Source organism: Equus quagga, chromosome 17, assembly GCF_021613505.1.
Source record: "Equus quagga isolate Etosha38 chromosome 17, UCLA_HA_Equagga_1.0, whole genome shotgun sequence".
In the NCBI taxonomy this organism is placed as follows: domain Eukaryota; kingdom Metazoa; phylum Chordata; class Mammalia; order Perissodactyla; family Equidae; genus Equus; species Equus quagga.
Window position 1 is genome coordinate 13,661,435 of NC_060283.1, and position 18,617 is coordinate 13,680,051.

General features: G+C 35.4%; 1 protein-coding gene across 1 annotated transcript; it reads right to left on the reverse strand.

The window, feature by feature from the left end:
• Positions 1-6,654: 6,654 nt before the first annotated feature.
• LOC124229328 (olfactory receptor 5B3-like) lies at positions 6,655-7,593 on the reverse strand. Its single transcript, XM_046644489.1, has one exon. It carries the CDS (start codon positions 7,591-7,593, stop codon positions 6,655-6,657), a length of 939 nt encoding a protein of 312 aa, XP_046500445.1.
• Between the last annotated feature and the right edge of the window lie 11,024 nt (positions 7,594-18,617).

The following is an 18,617-nucleotide window of genomic DNA, read 5'->3' on the forward strand; positions in this document are numbered from 1 at the left end:
CCTCTCCTCCCTCAACCGCTGGCAACCACTGAACTTTTTACTAGCTACATTGTTTTATATTTTCCAGAGTGAGATATGGTTGGAATTATACACTATGTAACATTTTCAGATTGGCTTCTTTCATGTAGTAATATACATTTAAGCTTTCTCCATGTCTTTTCATGGCTTGATAGCTCATTTCTTTTTAGTGTTGAACAATAATCCATTGTCTGGATGTACCAGTTTGTTAACATATTCACCCATTGAAGGACACCTTGGTTGCTTCCAAGACTTAGCAATTATGAAAAAGCAGTTATAAACATCCATGTGAAGATTTTTGAATGGACACAAATTTTCAAACCTTTGAGTAAATACCAAGGAGCAATTGCAGGATCTTATGGTAGAAGTATGGTTAGTTTTGTGAGAAACTACCTAACTTATTTCCAAAGTAGATGTACCAATTTGCATACCCACCAGCAATGAATGAATGTCCCGGTTGCTCCACATCCTCACCAGCATTTGATGTTGGCAGAGTACCAGATTTTGACCGTTATAGTATATGTGTAATAGTATCTCATTGATGTTTTAACTTGCATTTCCCTGATGACATATAATGTGGAGCATCTTTCATTATGCTTATTTGCCCTCTGTATACCTTTTCTAGTGAGGTTTCTGTTAAGTTCTTTGTCTCTCTTTTTAAAACAGGTTGTTAGTTTTTTTATTGCTGAGTTTCGAATGTTCTTTGTATATTTGGATAACAGTCCTTTACCAGATGTGTCTTTTGCAAATATTTTCTTCCAGTCTGTGGCTTGTATTCTTATTCTCTTGACAGTGTCTATCATAAAGCAGAAGTTTTTAATTTTAATGAATTCCAGCTTATGAATTATCTCTTTCATGGATTGTGCCTGTTGTGTTGTATCTAAAAAGTTATTGCCACACCTAAGGCCACCTAAGTTTTCTTCTTTTTATCTCATAGGAGTTTCATAATTTTGTATTTTACATTCAGGTATAAGATCCATTTTGAGTTAATTTTTGTGTAGGAGGTCAGGACTGTATCTAGATTTATTTATTTATTTTTTTGCATGTGAGTGTCTAGTTATTCCAGCATCATTTGTTGAAAAGATTATTTTTGCTCCATTGTATTATTTTTTCTCCTTTGTCAAAGATCAGTTGAGAACATTTATGTAGATGTATTTGTGGGCTCTCTTTTCAGTGCCAATTATCTGTTGGAATCTTTGCCAATACCACACTATCTTGGTTGTTGTAACATTAAGTTATACCAAGTCTTGAAGTTGAGTAGTGTCAGTCCTCCAACTTTATTCTTCTCCTTCATTATTGTGTTGGCCATTCTGGGCCTTTTGCCTCTCTATATAAACTTTAGAATCAATTTTTCAATATCTACAAAAATAACTTGCTGGGATTTTGTTTGAGTTTGCAATGAATCTACAGATAAAGTTGGGAAGAGCTTACATTTTGACAATATTGAGTCTTCCTACCTACAAGCGTGGGATATCTATCCATTTATTTGGTTCTTTTTGTTTTGTTCATCAGTATCAGAGTTTGTGATTTTCCTCATTAGATCTTGTACATGTCTTGTTAGATTAATAACTAAGTATTTCATTTTGGGGTGCTAATATAAAAGGCCTTGTGTTTTTAATTTCAAATTCCACTTGTTCATTCACAATATATAGGACAATGATAGAATTTTGTATGTTAATCTTGCATTCTTACAACCTTGCTACAATCACTTATTAATCCTAGGAGGGTTTTTTGTTCTATTCTTTTAGATTTTTTACATAGACAATCATGTCATCTGTGATCAAAGACAGTTTTTATTTCTTCCTTCCTAATCTTTCTCCCTTTTATATCAATTTCTTGTCTCACTGCATTAGCTACGACTTCCAGTACAATGTTGAAAAGGAGTGGTGAAAGAAGACACCATTGTCTTGTTCCTGATCTTAGCGAAAAATCTTCTAGATTAAGAATTGCCAAACTCAAAGCAACCAGATGCACAACTGAAAGTGAATAGTTAAATAAACTCTGTTACATAATTAAACTGGAAGATGATTCAATGATAAAATGGAATATTATTGATTCATGCTTCAATATGGATGAATCTAAAGTGGATTTTAAAATGAAAGAAGCAAGATATAAAGGTTCCAATTGTGTGATTCCATTCATACAACATAGTAATGTAAAAAACTCAAAGATTTCCAATGGTTGGGGGAGAAAAGAGTGGTTTTCTATAGAAGGGATGGAAAGGGAAGTTTTAGGTTGATTCAAATATTCTCCATGGTACTGGGCTGTATATACATGACTCTGCATTTGCTAAAACCCATAAGACTATACATAGCAAAGAGTGAAATTTAGTATGTACAAATTAAAAAGAATCAGCCAGGAGAATCTCAGGAGTGAATATAGGCTGTTAAAAAAAATCTAATTGCACTGCAAATGTATGACAACCTCATCGGAAGAAGATAGGGAAGAAAATGAGCTGACTTAAGTAATGTTGGAAAACAGTGTATTGGTTGGAAATTGCAAGGCTAAAATAAAAGAAACTATAAATATCCTATACTTTAGTTGCTAAAGTTGTTTTTCATGGGAGTATAGATTAACAATTATGGAACTGCTTTATTTGCATACTGGAGTCACAAGAATAAGTTAACAATTGGGGATTGTTAAGAACCAAGTTTCTCACTGTCAGAGATGAAAGTTAGGAATAAGAAAGGGGGAAAGTTGCGATGAAATACGGTAAAGTCAGAGGCATCAGATATAATGGATAGGTAGAGAAAGAAGTAAAATTATAAATGTATACAGACTCCTAAATATACACCTCCTACTGCTGTCGACAAGAGGGCCTAGAAGTAAAACTCCAGTATAAGCAAGCACACTCAACATCCAAATCTTGGCTTTTACATACCATTCTCTAATAAAAGAAAAGAAGGCTCTTTGTAGAAATAGTTGATTCTGTGGTGGGAGTAGAAAAAATACAAGATGAGCCTAGAGCATTGTGTGGTACCATAAAATAAGGAAGTGCTCATAAAACAAAAGGATGAACCTATGTGAAAGGGACACAAGAGAAAACTGAAAGAGCTTCAAATGGTGACAGTGGAAAAATTTGAGCAAAAAATAACCTAGTATTGGTTATTTCCCATAATGTAAAATAAATAAATGAGAACATACTAATATAAATAAATGAGTAAATAAATAATCGAGGGAAAAGAGACAAATTTTGCTAACCAACTCCAAATAAGTTATTTAAATATTGGCTTCTCCCAGAGATGGAGCTTAATTCTCCACCAGCTAGACTTTGTGACTTATTTCTGAGGGTAAAGTATAGAAAAAGAAGGGAAAGTAACTCTACAAAATGGAGGAAGCTTTCATACTTTATCTAGGACTTGTGATAAAGGTTAACATGATTAGTGATAATTTATGGTGATAGCATGTACCATTGATGTGATATGATAAGAAGAACACTTTACCTTAGCGGTATTGCTCTCTAAAAATTACAACCTCAGTCTAATCATGAGAGAACACCAGAAAGTCACAATTGAAGGACATTCCATGAAACACCTGACCTGTACTCCTCAAAACCATCAAGGTCATCAAAAACAAGGAAAGACAGAGAGCTTGTCACAGACCAAAAAAGATTAAGGAAACATGACAACCAAATGCAAGAAGAGGAAAAGGATATTAGTGGAAAAACCAATGAAATCTAAATAAAATCTGAAGTTTAACACACAATATTATGCCCATCTAGGTTTCTTAGTTTCACAAATTCACCATGGTAACATAAGATTACACTCCAGGGAAAAATTAAACTAAAGTTTTGCTGGCTTCCTATAGCTGCTATAACAAATTACCACAAACTTGGAAACTTAAAGAACACTTATTTATTCTTTCACCGTCTGGAATCTAGAAGTCCAAAATCAGTTTCCCTAGACAAAAATCAGTGTGTTGGAAGAGCAATGATCCCTCCATAGGCTCTGAGGAAAAATCCATTTCTTGCCTTTTCCATCTTCTAGTGGCAGCTGGCATTCCATGGTTTGTGGTCACATCATGTCAGTCTCTGCTTCTAAGGTCACATTGCCCACTTCTCTTTTATCTGTGGTTCAATCTCTCTGGTTTCCTCTTATAAGTACACATGGAAGCGACTTTATGGTCCACACAGATAATCCCAGATGAAATCCTTAACTTAATCATATCTCTATAGTCCTTTTAGGCCATATAAGTTAACATTGGAACGTTCCAGGATTTAGGATGACCTTTTGCAGGCCGTTATTCAGATGGCCAGAAGGTTACAGTGAACATTCTACACTGTTTTTTTTTTTTATAACTCTAAAATAATTCTAAAATTAAATAATTATTTAAAATACAAATTAGAAATGGTTCCAAGAGGAGAACATCACCATAAAGGTAGAAGTGAATATTTGTGTTATATTACCCTGTCCCATAAGTACCAGAATGAGAATATTAGCATATTCAAGCATAATCTAACAAATATTAAAATATTGAGGCTTCTTATTGTATAGAGATAACAAATTAGATAAGGGTACATGTTTATGTGGGTAGTTTTTGTATAGTATAGCACTCCCTATATATAGAGGATATATAGAGAGTATATATATATGTAGAGAGAGAGGATCAAAATTAAAAGTATAAAGGTTGTGTATTATACTATCATATCGAATGTACATTATCTTTGTTGTTGACAGATACTGTCATGTTTATATTCCATATAAATATTTAGAATCATTTTAGTTAATTATATTTCATATGTATGAAGTAATTTTCAAATATAATGATACTAAACCTTTAAATAATCTCATATTTAATGTTTTTTTTCTGATTTACTAAATAGTACTTATTTGAAGTGTTACTTGCCACTTAATGAGACATCACTTCTAAGTAAAAATAATGACCTTGTTTCAGATGATTCTCTTGATTATGGGATCCAGGAAATCATTGTGTCCAAACACCAGAGTGCAAGCACTGAATAAGAATACAGATAAAAGTATTTCGGCAAAAGAGAATTAGCCATGCTTCTTGAAATGCACTATACCTATATCTAGAACTTTTATATTACGGATGATACACTATAGTCATCAATGGTTTAGAGATTCAACATATTGATACAGTTGGGCTCAAAGTTTAATTATTTTATTCATTCATTTAACAATTATTTATTGAGAATCTACTATGAAATAGACACTCATTTATCTACTGAGGATCTTGTTGCAAACAAGACAGACAAAGCCACTGCTTTTATGGAGTTTAAATTCTAGTTGGGGAAGATAGATAATAAACAAGTGAACAAATAAATATACAATAGGTGATGGCTTATAAGTACTGTGAAGAATAACACAGACTGAAAGGACAGAGCACATGGTGAGTAAAGAGTGACTATTTTATAAAGGTGATCACAAAAGAAATCTATAATAAAGTAACATTTAAGTAAAAACCTTAATGGAGTAAGGGAACATTCCACAAAGGGAAGAGTAAGTACAAATGCCTTGAGGCAGTAATGTGTTTGGAGTTTGTCAGATTGTGAAGAAATGGGAAGAACATCAGTGTGAACAAAGTAAGGTAAAAGAACAAGGTAGTAACAAAAGATAATTTAAATCAACAAAAGTCAACATGAAATACCAGCATTAACAATTTCAAAGCATTTCCAGAAGCAAAATGTACAACATTATTGGTTCTTAGTGAATTATTTAATAGCGTGAAAGTTAGTAGTAATATCTGAAGAAATTGAAAAATACTTTTATCCTTCCTCCATTTTTCTTATACTCTGGCTATATTATCCTTTTGAAAATTCTAATTTGAGCATGGTGGTTCTATCAAATGACTCAGTCAAAACAAATATTAATTCATTTAAGACGTTATATTTATGTATCTCTCAATAAAATGTGCTCCTAAAAAGCACAATTTTATTTAACAGTATATCACTTTTATTATCAAATTAGGACTCTTAGAACAACATTCAACTAAAAAACAAAAAATCTTAGACATAAATTTATATTCTAATATATTGCAAATATGTAAATTATCATTGTTATTAAAATTAGCAACATTCCATTTAATTATGGCAAATTTCCCACTCCAATGAATATGTATCCTCATGGGGCATATGGATGCACTTTGTTCATGGTCTCATTTGTGCCACTATTTTATGACTATTTGTATTGATGTGGTAGAAAAAAAATGCATGTAGAACAAGTGAATAAAGTAATATCCTTAATAAAGTTTTGACAAACAAGCCCCAAGGCATCTTAGGGATTTTACTTTAGGTATATTTCTGGACATAATGTTTCCTTTTTTCAGGATGAGACTTTTTTTTCCGCTGAGAAAGATTCACCCTGAGCTAACATTGGTTGCCAATCTTCCTCTTTTTTTTTTCTTGAGGAAGATTAGCCCTGAGCTAACACCTGTGCCAATCTTCCCCTATTTTGTATGTAGATCACCGTCACATTACGGCAGAAGAATGATTTAGATCCACCCCGAGGATCCGAACCTGAGAATCAAGGCCACCAAAGCAAAGCACGTGAACTTAATCACTACACCATGAAGCCAGCCCTGACAAGAGACTTGAATAGATAAGAATGTCACTGTGCAAACTTAATTTTACTGTGGCCATAATGAAATTAGGTTACTTCACATTGTACAACATTAAAGTCACAATCCTAAAGACAATTTTGCCTCTGAAACAACCTTCATGAATGCAACCTTGACCTCCTTGTTCCTCAAACTATAGACCACAGGGTTGAGCATGGGGATGATCATACTATAGAATACAGATGCCATTTTGTCTGTGTCCATAGAATGACTGGAGCTGGGCTGTAAGTACATGAAGATAATAGTTCCATAGAAGATGGAGACTGCAATGAAGTGGGAGGCACAGGTGGATAGAGCCTTCTGATATCCTGAAGCTGAGTGCATCTTTAGGATGGTGATAAATATGATTACATAGGATATCAAGATAACCAGGAGGGCAAAAAAGATGTTGAAGCTCACTACATAAACAAGAACCAGCTCACTCACATGCCTATAAGAGCAAGAGAGAACCATGACAGCTGGAATATCACAGAAAAAGTCATGGACCACATTGGACATACAGAAAGAAAGACTGAATGTGTCTCCAATGTGGATGGAGGCATTCAGGAAACCACAGATGTAGGAGCCAGTGGTCAGGCATGCACACACACCTGTTGTCATGGTGGTGGAATAATGTAGGGGTTTGCACACTGCTGCGTAGCGGTCATAGGCCATTGAGGCTAAGAGGTAATTTTCTACAGTGGCGAATGCTACAAAAAAGAACATCTGAGCAGCACATGCATTGTAGGAGATGACCTTGTCTACTGTAATAAAACCAGCCATGACTGTGGGAGTGACAGCTGAAGAGTAACACAAATCTACTAGAGACAAGTTACTGAGGAAAAAGTACATGGGAGTGTGGAGATGAGAGTTCAACAGAATCAACATGATAATCCCCAAATTCCCAATCAGAGTGATGATATAGATGAGGGTGAAAGTTATAAACAGTGGGAGCTGCAATTCTGGGGCATTGGTTAGTCCTAGGAGGATGAACTGTGTCACTTCTGTACTGTTCTTCATCAATGTTGAGAATCAAAAAATGCTCTGTTTGTGAGAAGATAGAGTGATACCAAAGAAACCTAGATTGAAAAGTGTATATACAATAATAATTATTATTTCATTATGGCAATAACTTGTATTTCAAGACTCTCCAGGTAAAAATGGGCTTGATAACAGAACTTAGTGCATTAATTATGTATAAATTTACGTACTGTTGAATCCGAGGGATCATCACGGATCATTTTTCCACAACTTTTCAAGTTTATAAATCTATAAACTGAGATATAGGAAATTAAATAAGTTGACCAATGGCTTGTCCAAAATGAATATATCTACCAATTCACTTTTCCCAAACTAATAAAAGCATATTTGCATGTTGCTGACCTGCCAGGGACTGCTGTTGACACTTTAAATGTATATTCATTACATCCTCTCAAGAACATTATGAGTTTGATTTGTTATTACATTCATTTAGATGATAATTCACAAGAGATTGAGTAAATTTTTCTAATTAAATTAGAATTAATTGACAAGCCATGCTTTGGACCAAAGTCAACCTTTGCATCCACATGGAATGTTTTCTAATGTTCTTAATTGTATTCAAATCAACTTGAATTTAGCTCAGTTTATAATTACTCATTGTCTCGATTGGTCCAAATTCAGAGTTTGGGGTTTTGCAGCGAAGTAACTGAGAGAAATGTGTGTAGTAGATGTGGTAGGATAACCGGAGCAGTGTGGACATGTGCAACCAACAGAGGCAATTCTGAAGAGAAGGCAAAGGATTTGGTATAGAGTTTGGGTTCTGGGATGAGGAGCATATCAGCCCTGCCATTTACTACCTATGAGTCATTAATCCTTACCTAACTCACCTGAACCTCAAGTTTCTGTCTATAAAATTAAGACAGTAAAGAGACCTGCTTTACAGTATTATTGTGAGAATTAAATAAGGTAATGTATTAAAAAACAATAAACTCCTGGGTGTTTAGCATAGTCTGATGAGCTTTATTTATTTATTATTATTAGGATGGAATGATTGTCTCCATGTTGGTCTGGGAAAAATGAGTTGCACCCTGCAGGGCTTCTGGTGTGCATGAGTTTTGAAGTCTTAAAGACTTCCTCTTCAATTTGCCTTTTTTCACACACTAGAGTAACTTAGATTTTCTGTGCTCCCCAGTGTTTCTCAGTGTTTCTCACCTTTGCCCATACAATTGACTGTTCCAGAAATTCCATGTGAGCATTCATTTGCTTAATTTCTCCCTTGAAATCCATATTTTAGCTTAAAAGAGTTCCTTTTTCTTAAACCCTTTCTCTCACTACTCTCATCTCTTAACAGAATCACAGAGATCAAGGGTTGAAAGTTGCTTGTTTGTGGGCTGTCTTTAGACTGTAGATCTGCTGTGGTGGCAAACACTGTGTTGCAAAATATTTTATTTGAATCTGCTCTTGTGTAGGAACAATATTTTAAATCTTTTTATTTAAATTGGAAGCCATTGGAAGGGTATCGGTCTTCTGCTAACTAGTGACATCTTCTTCCTAAAACTTTTCCAACTTCACTTTACAAGCCTATCCCATGAAGACATTATGTTTGCCAACCTTAACACACATGACCACTTTTAGCATATACTACATTTTATAACCAATACAGCTTCATATATAAATGTGTGTGAGTGTGTGTGTGTGTGTGTATAAGGTAGGTTGTATTATTATTTCTACCTTATCACTAGGGAAATTGAGGATTTGAGAAGTTATTTGATTCTCTAAAATTCCACAGCAAGTATGAGAAAGAGTTAAGATTCAAGAGTTAAATCCACTTTCCATCTAATCAAAAGTCTATGCTTTTAGCCATTCATTGCCAACATGTGTAGATGAGCTAATAATAATAACCATGAAATTATACGGAGAAGTTTAAAATGCAATTTGGATCTTTTTGATTTATATTAGACGCTTTTGTACTTTAAAGATCATTTCACTCCTCTTCTTTTTTTGTTGTTTTTTACCTCCAATGAGAGGCCAACATTTAGTGAACAAGATAAAACTGCCAGTTGATCAATCAGAGAATCATTTGTTAATTTTTTGCTCATATCTTTAGGAAAGCAGGATGATGTTTCATAACTATCAGTAAACTCCCTATGGATAGAAGTTTTGACATTTATACCCCAGTCTCACCTCGGTATTTTAGAAAAACATTGAAAATATCTATTTCTGTTCTCAAATAACTTTAAGTATAGCTGCCCCACTTCTTTTGCATAAATTAAACTCCGCACTAAAAATGTTTAAGTAATAAAGATGCTTACCTGTATGCTGGGAGAGAAGGAACAGTCAATTCTGAATAGTGAATCTGAAATCAGAATATCAGTCAAATAATGCATGGATACTATTAGGGGAGCTCTCTCTCAGGTAGCTGTCAGAAAGTTCCAAGTTCCCTAAGGCAGGGAAAAATAGAGGAAAGGATAGTAACGTGGTTCAATTCCTGAACCTACCATACGTTCTCTCTGTGTCCTTAGAGGAGTCACCTACCTCCTTTTCGTTTGTAAAATGAATATAATGAAATCACCTTTGTTGTCCTAGAGGATATGTCTGGAATGAATATATCCACCAACTCACTTTTCTGAGCCTAGTAAAAGCTAATACTTTCATTTAGCTCATCTGCCAGGAACTTCTCTATATACTTTACATGTATATTCATTGATTCCTCTCAATAACACTAGGAGGTTGATTAATTATTATATTCACAACAATTATGAGGCACAAGGAATTGAAAAATTTATTCATGTTTAAACAATTAATAACTGGCAAGCCACACTTTGGAATCAAGCCAACCTTGAGACCAAGGCAGAATGGTTCATAACTATGTGCTGTTAATTTAATTTAAATAACATTGAATTTAACTCAGTTTACAATTTCTCATTGTCTCCATTGGTCCAAACTCAGTGTTTGGGTTTTGCAGTAAAGTAACTGGGAGATATATGCATAGTAGATGTATTGGGATAACTGGAGCAGAAGGGGCATGTATGACGAATAGAGAAAATTATGAGGGAAAAGCAAAGCATCAGGTATAAAACTTGGGCTCTAGGGTGAGGTGCATATAAGTCTTATCATTCACTACCTAGGAGTCATTGGTCCTACCGTACCTCCCCAAAACCTCATTTTTCCATCTGCCAAATGAAGACAGTAATGAGATCTATCTTAAGGTATTATTGTGAGAGTTAAATAAGGTAATGCTTAATAATAATGAATAAAAAGCTAGCGTTTAGCACAGCCAGATGAGTGCTAGCTATAAAACTATTATTAGGATGAAAAGATAGTCTTCATATTTGTTGGGAAAAATGGATGGATGGTGACATACAGGACTTAAAGTATGGATTAGTTCTGAAGTCTTAAAGTCTCTCTTCTCAATTTGTGTTTTCTCACACACTATGGCCACTGAGATTTTTCCGTGCACTCCAGTGTTTCTTTGTCCATACTCACTCATGCCATATGATTGGCTGCTCCTAAAATTCCGCCTGAGCTATTCTTTTGCTTAATATCTTCCTTGAAATCTATATTTTAGCTTGAGCGATCATTTTTTCTGTCATTACTATGATCCAATTGTTGAATCACAGAGATTAAAAATTGGAAGTTCCTAGTGTGGGGGCTAATTTTGGCCTGCAAACCACATGTTGTAAAATATGGTGTAGGGACAGTATTTTAGATTTTTTTCATTTGAATTTGAAGATTTTGAAAAGGCAACCATTCTCTGATAACTACCATTCCCCCTCTTCATCTTGCTAAACCTTTCGCAACTTCATTTTATACCCCTAGCCCATGAAGATACTACGTTTGCCAATCTTAATATACATGACCATTTTTAGCATATATTACCTTCTACAGCCAGTGGTGTATATAGTGCTTTATATATAAATGATGTGTGCATGTGTGTGTGTGTGCGTGAGTGTGTGTGTGTGTGTGTGTGTGAGTACAAGGAGTTTACATTATATTATTATTTTACTATAAGAAATTGAAGGCTTGCGATGCTCTAAAATTGCACATCTACTATGAGGAAGGGTCAAGAATCAACGTTAAATTCACTTCAACTTAATCAAAATCTGTTCTTTTAGCCACATCACTGTCAACTTTTGTAGATGTGCTATTAATAATAATAGTGAGATTATGGGGAAAGTGTTAAATGCAGTTCAGATATTGTTAATTCATTGAAGACCCTTTTGTCATTTAAAGAAAGAACATTACTCTTTTCTCTTTTCTCTTTTTTTGAACCTCCAATGAGAAACCAGCAGAGAGAGAACAAGATGTAATCATCTCTTATTTAATCAAAACATCACATATCTTATTTTTCTGTTCATTTTCTTTGGGAAAGCAGCATATTTCATAAGAATCACTAAAACCCACATTGATGGAAGTTTTGACATTCATATCCCAGTCTCTCTTCAGTACTATAGAAGAATGTTGAAAAAAATCTTTTTCTGTGCTTAAATAACTCATAGTTGGTATAGCTGCCCCACTGCTTTTGCATAAATTACACTTTCCATTAAAAATGTTTATGGAACATAGGTGCTTACCTGTCTGCTGAGACAGAAAGAACAGTCGATCCTGAATAGTGAGTCTGAAATAAGAAATTCAGCCATGGAGTAATTAATAAGTACTGTTAGACAGGCTCTATCTCAGGTAGCAGTCAAGATGTTCAAAGGTCTCTGAGGCAGGGAAATATGGAAGGAAGAATATCAACATGGTTGAAGTCATGATTTTACATGCATTCTTTCTGTATCCTCAGAGAAGTCACTTACCTCCTCATTATTTGTAAAATAAACACAATAGAGTGACTTTTCACATAATTCACGGTATGTGTCTATACATAGCAAATAAGGGAAAGTTTACAAAACATCTTACAAAGAAGTTATCATTTTAAAGTCTCTTGATGTTATTTTTGTCTTGGTTTGTTTTCTTTGGCCATGGTGGAAGGCTCACATCAAATCCTCAGGTTGGGAGAAAGCCTGTGTGTACTAAGGACTATTAACAGTTAGATGAATGCATGATGACCAAATGAGGTTGGCACGCAGTTTGGTCCCTTTAAAATGATGTCGCCTTGAGTTCTATTGGGACTTCAGATGCTAATTTCTGAGAACCATGAGAGAATAATAGAGACATGGACTCCATGAATGTCCCCCTTGAGGACATTTACAGCTTCTCATTGCACTTTTCTAGGAAAGAAGCAATTAATCTGCCTAGGGGGACTAAGCTGGTTATTTTCATACTGCACACATGTTTTTTCGTATGACTTGTTTTATTTATTTTCTCATTTTCTAATTAATGTATATAAACATACAGTAACATTCATACTTTAATGTATAGTTCCAAGAATTGTCAAATTATGGTCTTGTGACTTTACCACAGTCATCTGCACAAATTCAGCCAACTTTCTTTTCAGTAAACTTCTCCCACCCACCGTCCCTAGCAAACACTAAACTGTTTTTGTGCAAATAATTTGCCTTTAAAAGAAGAGCCTTGATTATAATTCTAGAATAAGCAGTCTTTGAGTCTGGTGTCTTTCACTTAGCATGATATGTTTGAGGTCCATCTATATTTACATTTATATTTACTGTTACTTGTATAATTGGGGAATATTTTTTTATTGCAGAGTATTATACCGTTACATGGACATTATGGATTGTATTTCTTTTCCTTCAGTCTTTTTTTTTTTTTTAAGGAAGATTAGCCCTGAGCTAACTGCTGGTAATCCTCCTCTTTTTGCTGAGGAAGACTGGCTCTGAGCTAACATCCGTGCCCATCTTCCTCTACTTTACATGTGGTTATATGTGGGATGCCTACCACAGCATGGCGTTCCAAGTGGTGCCATGTCCGCACCTGGGATCCGAACCGGCAAACCCTGGGCCTCTGAAGCAGAAGGTGCACACTTAACTGCTGCGCCACCAGGCCAGCCCTGGATTGTATTTCTTATTCCATAGTTGAGGAACATTTGTGTTTGTTCTAGTGTTTGGTGATTACAAATAAAGCTGATGTACACTTTTGCCTAAAGATTTTTGTGTGAACATAAGTTTTCATTTCATTTGGGTAGACACCTACCAGTTGGATTGTTTGGTCATATGGTAAGTATATGCTTATTTGAATAAGAAACTGCAAAACCATTTTCTGAAGTGGCTCTACCATTTTAAATTCCCACCAGCAATGAGTTCAAATAGTTTCACATCCTTACAGAGCTTGATATCTTAAAGTTTTTTTTTTTTGCAGGAACATTGGATTATAACATTGTATAGCTTTCAGATGTACATCATAATATATTTCGAATTCTGTGTAGATTACATCATATTCACCACCCAAAACCTAATTATAGTCCATCACCACACACATGAGAATAATCACCCTTTTGCCCTCCCGCCTCCCCCCCTTCCCCTATGGTAACCACCAATCCAATCTCTGTTGCTATGTGTTTGTTTGTCGTTTTTATCTTCTACTTATGAGGGAGATCATATGGTATTTGACTTTCTCCCTCTAACTTATTTCACTCAGCATAATACCCTCCAGGTCCATTCACGTTGTCACAAATGGCTGGATTTCGTCATTTCTTATGGCTGAGTAGTATTCCATTATGTATATATACCACATCTTCTTTATTCATTCATCCCCTGATCAGAACCTAGGTTGCTTCCAAGTCTTGGCTATTGTGAATATAGCTGCACTGAACTTAGGGGTGCAGGTATCTTTATGCATTTGTGTTTTCAAGTTCTTTGGATAAATACCCAGCAGTGGAATAGGTGGATCATATGGTAGATCTATCCTTAATTTTCTGAGGATACCCCATACTACTTTCCATAGTGTCTGACCAGTTTGCACTCCTACCAGCCGTGTACGAGAGTTCCCTTCTCTTCACATGCTCTCCAACACTTGTTGTTTCCTGTCTTATTAATTATAGCCATTCTGACCAAAACGAGGTAATATTTCATGGTAGTTTTGATTCACATTTCCCTGATACCTAATATAGTTGAGCATCTTTGCATATGCCTGTTGGCCATCTGTATATCTTCTTTGGAGAAATCTCTGTTCAGATCTTTTGCTCATTTTTAAATTGGGTTGTTGGTTTTTTGTTGTTGAGATGTATGAGTTCTTTGTATATTTTGGATATTAACCCTGATCGGATATATGGTTTGCAATTATCTTCTGCCAGTTGTTAGTCTTTTCATTTTGTTGGTGCTTTCCTTTTCTGTCCAAAAGCTTTTAGTTTGATGTAGTCCCATTTGTTGATTTTTTCTACTGTTTCCTTTGCCCAGAATAAAAGGGATCTAAATTGGAATAGAAGAAGTAAAACTGTCACTAGTTGTAGTTGACAACATTTTATATGTAGAAAACCCTTAAAAAGCTACAAAAAACTTTTAGAAATAATAAATGAATACAGTCAAGTCGCAGGATACAAAATCAACAAACAAAAATCGGTTGTGTTTCTATACACTAACAACGAAGTAGCAGAAAGAGAAATTAATACAATCCCATTTACAAGTGCAACAAAAAGAATAAAATACCTAGGAATAAACTTGAAATATCTGTACACCGAAAATTGTAAATCATTGTTGAAAGAAATTGAAGAAGACACAAAGAAATGGAAAGATATTCCGTGCTCTTGGATTGGAAGAATTAACATAGTTAAAATGTGCATACTTCCTAAAGTAATCTATAGATTCAATGCAATCCCTATCAAAGTTCCAACAACACTTTTTCACGGAAATAGAGCTAAGAATCCTAAAATTTATATGGAACAACAAAAGACCCCGAATAGCCAAAGGATTCGCGAGAAAAAAGAACAAAGCTGGAGGTATCACACTCCCTGATTTCAAAATATACTACAAAGCCATAGTAACCAAAACAGTGTGGTACGGGTGCAAATACAAACACATAGATCAATGTAACAGAAATGAGATCCTAGAAATAAACCCACACATTTATGGACAGCTAATATTTGACAAGGGAGCCAAGAGCATACAATGGAGAAAGGAGAGTCTCTTCAATAAATGGTGTTGGGAAAACTGGACCGCCACATGCAAAAGAATGAAAGTAGACCATTCCCTTACACCATGCACAAAAATCAACTCAAAATGAATTAAAGACTTGAATGTAAGACCCCAAACCATGAAACTTCTAGAGGAAAAGATAGGCCGTATGCTCTTTGACATCAGTCTTAGCAGCATATTTTTTTTTTAAAGATTTTATTTTTTCCTTTCTATCCCCAAAGCCCCCCGGTACATAGTTGTATATTCTTCGTTGTGGGTCCTTCTAGTTGTGGTATGTGGGATGCTGCCTCAGCGTGGTCCGATGAGCAGTGCCATGTCCGCGCCCAGGATTCAAACTGATGAAACACTGGGCCGCCTGCATCGGAGCGTGCAAACTTAACCACTCTGCCATGGGGCCAGCCCCTTAGCAGCATATTTTTAAGGAACATGTCTGACCAGGCAAGGGAAACAAAAGAAAAAATGAATAAATGAGACTACATCAAGCTACAAATCTTCTGCACCACAAAGGAAACCATAAACAAAACTAAAAGACAACCTAACAATTGAGAGAAGATATGTTAATGTTTTTAACAATTTAATTTTTATTTCATTATTATTTTTGCTTTTTCTCAAAGATATCTCAAGACATTTCTTAAGCAAATCTTTTTCATTAAACACCCACCTACCTTACCACCACAGTTTTGTCCTTGGAATATTTTTTCCAACAAATGAGATGGATCCATTTTTCCCTTTGCACACTCACCTCTAAGTCAACACTCCCAAGAAGTCTTATCACACCTTTATTAGAGCAGGCAAGTGTTGTGGTTACAAATGTGTCCTGTGCATTTGGGTTGCTTTGCCTAAAATTTGGGTGAGTGATTTAGCTTCAATAAACTTCAGCTTCCTGAAGAAGATAATAAAATCATATCGTCCTCATAGGTTCATCAAGAAGGCCACAAAATGACATAAACGCAAAGCTTAATGAGATGTCTAGCACATATCAGAAGTTCCATAAGGTTAAATATTAATATTTATTATTTTTAAGAACTAATATTCATAGGTCACAAATATAGTGGTGCTCACACAATCCATACATTTCCCCACTAGTGCCTGCTCCATTGCAGTTAGGCAGAAAATATGTAATAGTTCTAGATAATGAACTGTGGAAGAAATTGATATGTTGGTTGAAGAGTACACACTACCCTTCACTTGTCTCCTCTCTAGCCACAGTGATTTAGGAGGTATAATGTTACTACAGTTGCCGCTATAGCTGGTAAACCTTCATCAGCCTGCGTCTTTGAGTGACCACATAGAGAAAGCACCCCCCTTCACCAGTCAACCTGTATACACATGGTAGCCTAAGTGAGAAATAAATATTAGGGGGCTAAATAATGACTCCCCAAAATTATCAGGTCCTGTTACTTGGCACCTGTAAATATAACCCTATGTGGCAATGACTTTGCAGTTGTGATTAAGCTAAGGGTATTGAGATTGGAGATTAATCTAGATTATTTGATGGGTCATAAATGCAATAACCATGCCCTTATAAGACATAGCAGGAAAAATGGTAGACTAGGGTATTCCAAAGAACTGTCACTTCATAGAAACAACAAAAATATAAGAATATACTGTCAGAGAAAACTTTGTTAGAACTCTGGAAAATAGTCAAAAGTTTACAGAAACTCAGTGAATGCTGAATCAAGTTCACTGATTCTTTCTTCTGCTTAATCAAGTTTGATTATAAAGCTCTCTATTCAATTTTTCAGTTCAGTAATTGTACCCTTCAGCCTCAGAATTTCTGTTGGGTTCTTTTTCATTGTTTCTATCTTTTTGTTGAATTTCTCATTTTGTTCATGTATCAGTTCCTGAATTTGTTTAGTTGTCTATATGTGTCCCCTTGTAACTCACTGAGCTTCTTTAAGATGATTATATTGAATTCCTTTTCTGGCAATTAATAGATCTCCATTTCTTTGGGTTCAATTACTAATTCTTTTTTTTTGTTATGTTATACTTCCCTAATTTTTCTTGTTCCGTGTAGCTTTTGTTGTCTGTGCATTTGGAGAGATAGTCAACTTTTCTAGTCTTTATGAACTGGTATTATGGGGAAAAGCCTAGATAGAGACTCTGAGAGCTTCTTAAGCCTTTTCAATGGATGTGTACATGCCACTCCTCTCTGTCTCTCCTGGAGAAGTCTCATGTTTGTGAACCTTCTCCCAATCTCATGGAACTGTTCTGGCTGCAGTAAAACATTTACTGCTTTTCTCTAAGGCAGCACACTAATAGGCCAGGGCATTGGATGTACACTCCACTCTTCTCTGTTAGTCCTGGAGAAAAGATTCAGGGTGTGTGCCTTCTCCCAGTATCACAGAGTCATTTCAGTTGTAGTAAACCACTCACCTCTTTTTCCTTGGACAATGCACTATGAGGCTGAGTATGTTGGATACACACTCTCCCTCCCCCCTCCTCCTGTGGGTGAAGTTTAGGGATTATGTGGCTTCTCCCAATTTTATAGAGCCGTGCTAGATGCAGTATGCTGCCTGGCCTTTTTCCATAGAGTAGTGCACTGAAAGTCTAAGGACTTTGTATGAATGCTCCACCCTCTCTTTTCTCTGAGGCAGAAGTCACAGGCCAAGTCTTTCTCTCTCAGACCTGAGCTGGGCCTGCTTGAAGGAGGGGCTGCCATGGGTAAAATGAAATATCTCTTTTCCTCTGTTCAAGTGTGGCTATTTTCAGTTTTGTGCTCCTCTTAGTTACTGCAACTTCTTAACCAGATTTTATCCCTCTCATAAAGAAAATTTGGTCCATATGTTATGCTAAGTTGGTGTATCTGTGGGAAGATGAGAGCTGGGACTTCCCATTCTCTATATTGCTGGCATCAATCTAATAAATCAGTTTAATAGAATGAAGGAAGAGAAACACGTGGCCATCTTATTAACTAAAAAATATTGGAAAAAAATTTATATGCTATTCTAGTTTCCAGTTCTGCATATAGGGAGCTTGTAAGCAACCACTCCATTCCTAACAACAAGTAAAACCTAAACAGACTGAAAA

Bases quoted from the DNA above. Each gene is read 5' to 3' on its own strand.
- LOC124229328 (XM_046644489.1), bottom strand. From the start codon at position 7,593: ATGAAGAACAGTACAGAAGTGACACAGTTCATCCTCCTAGGACTAACC.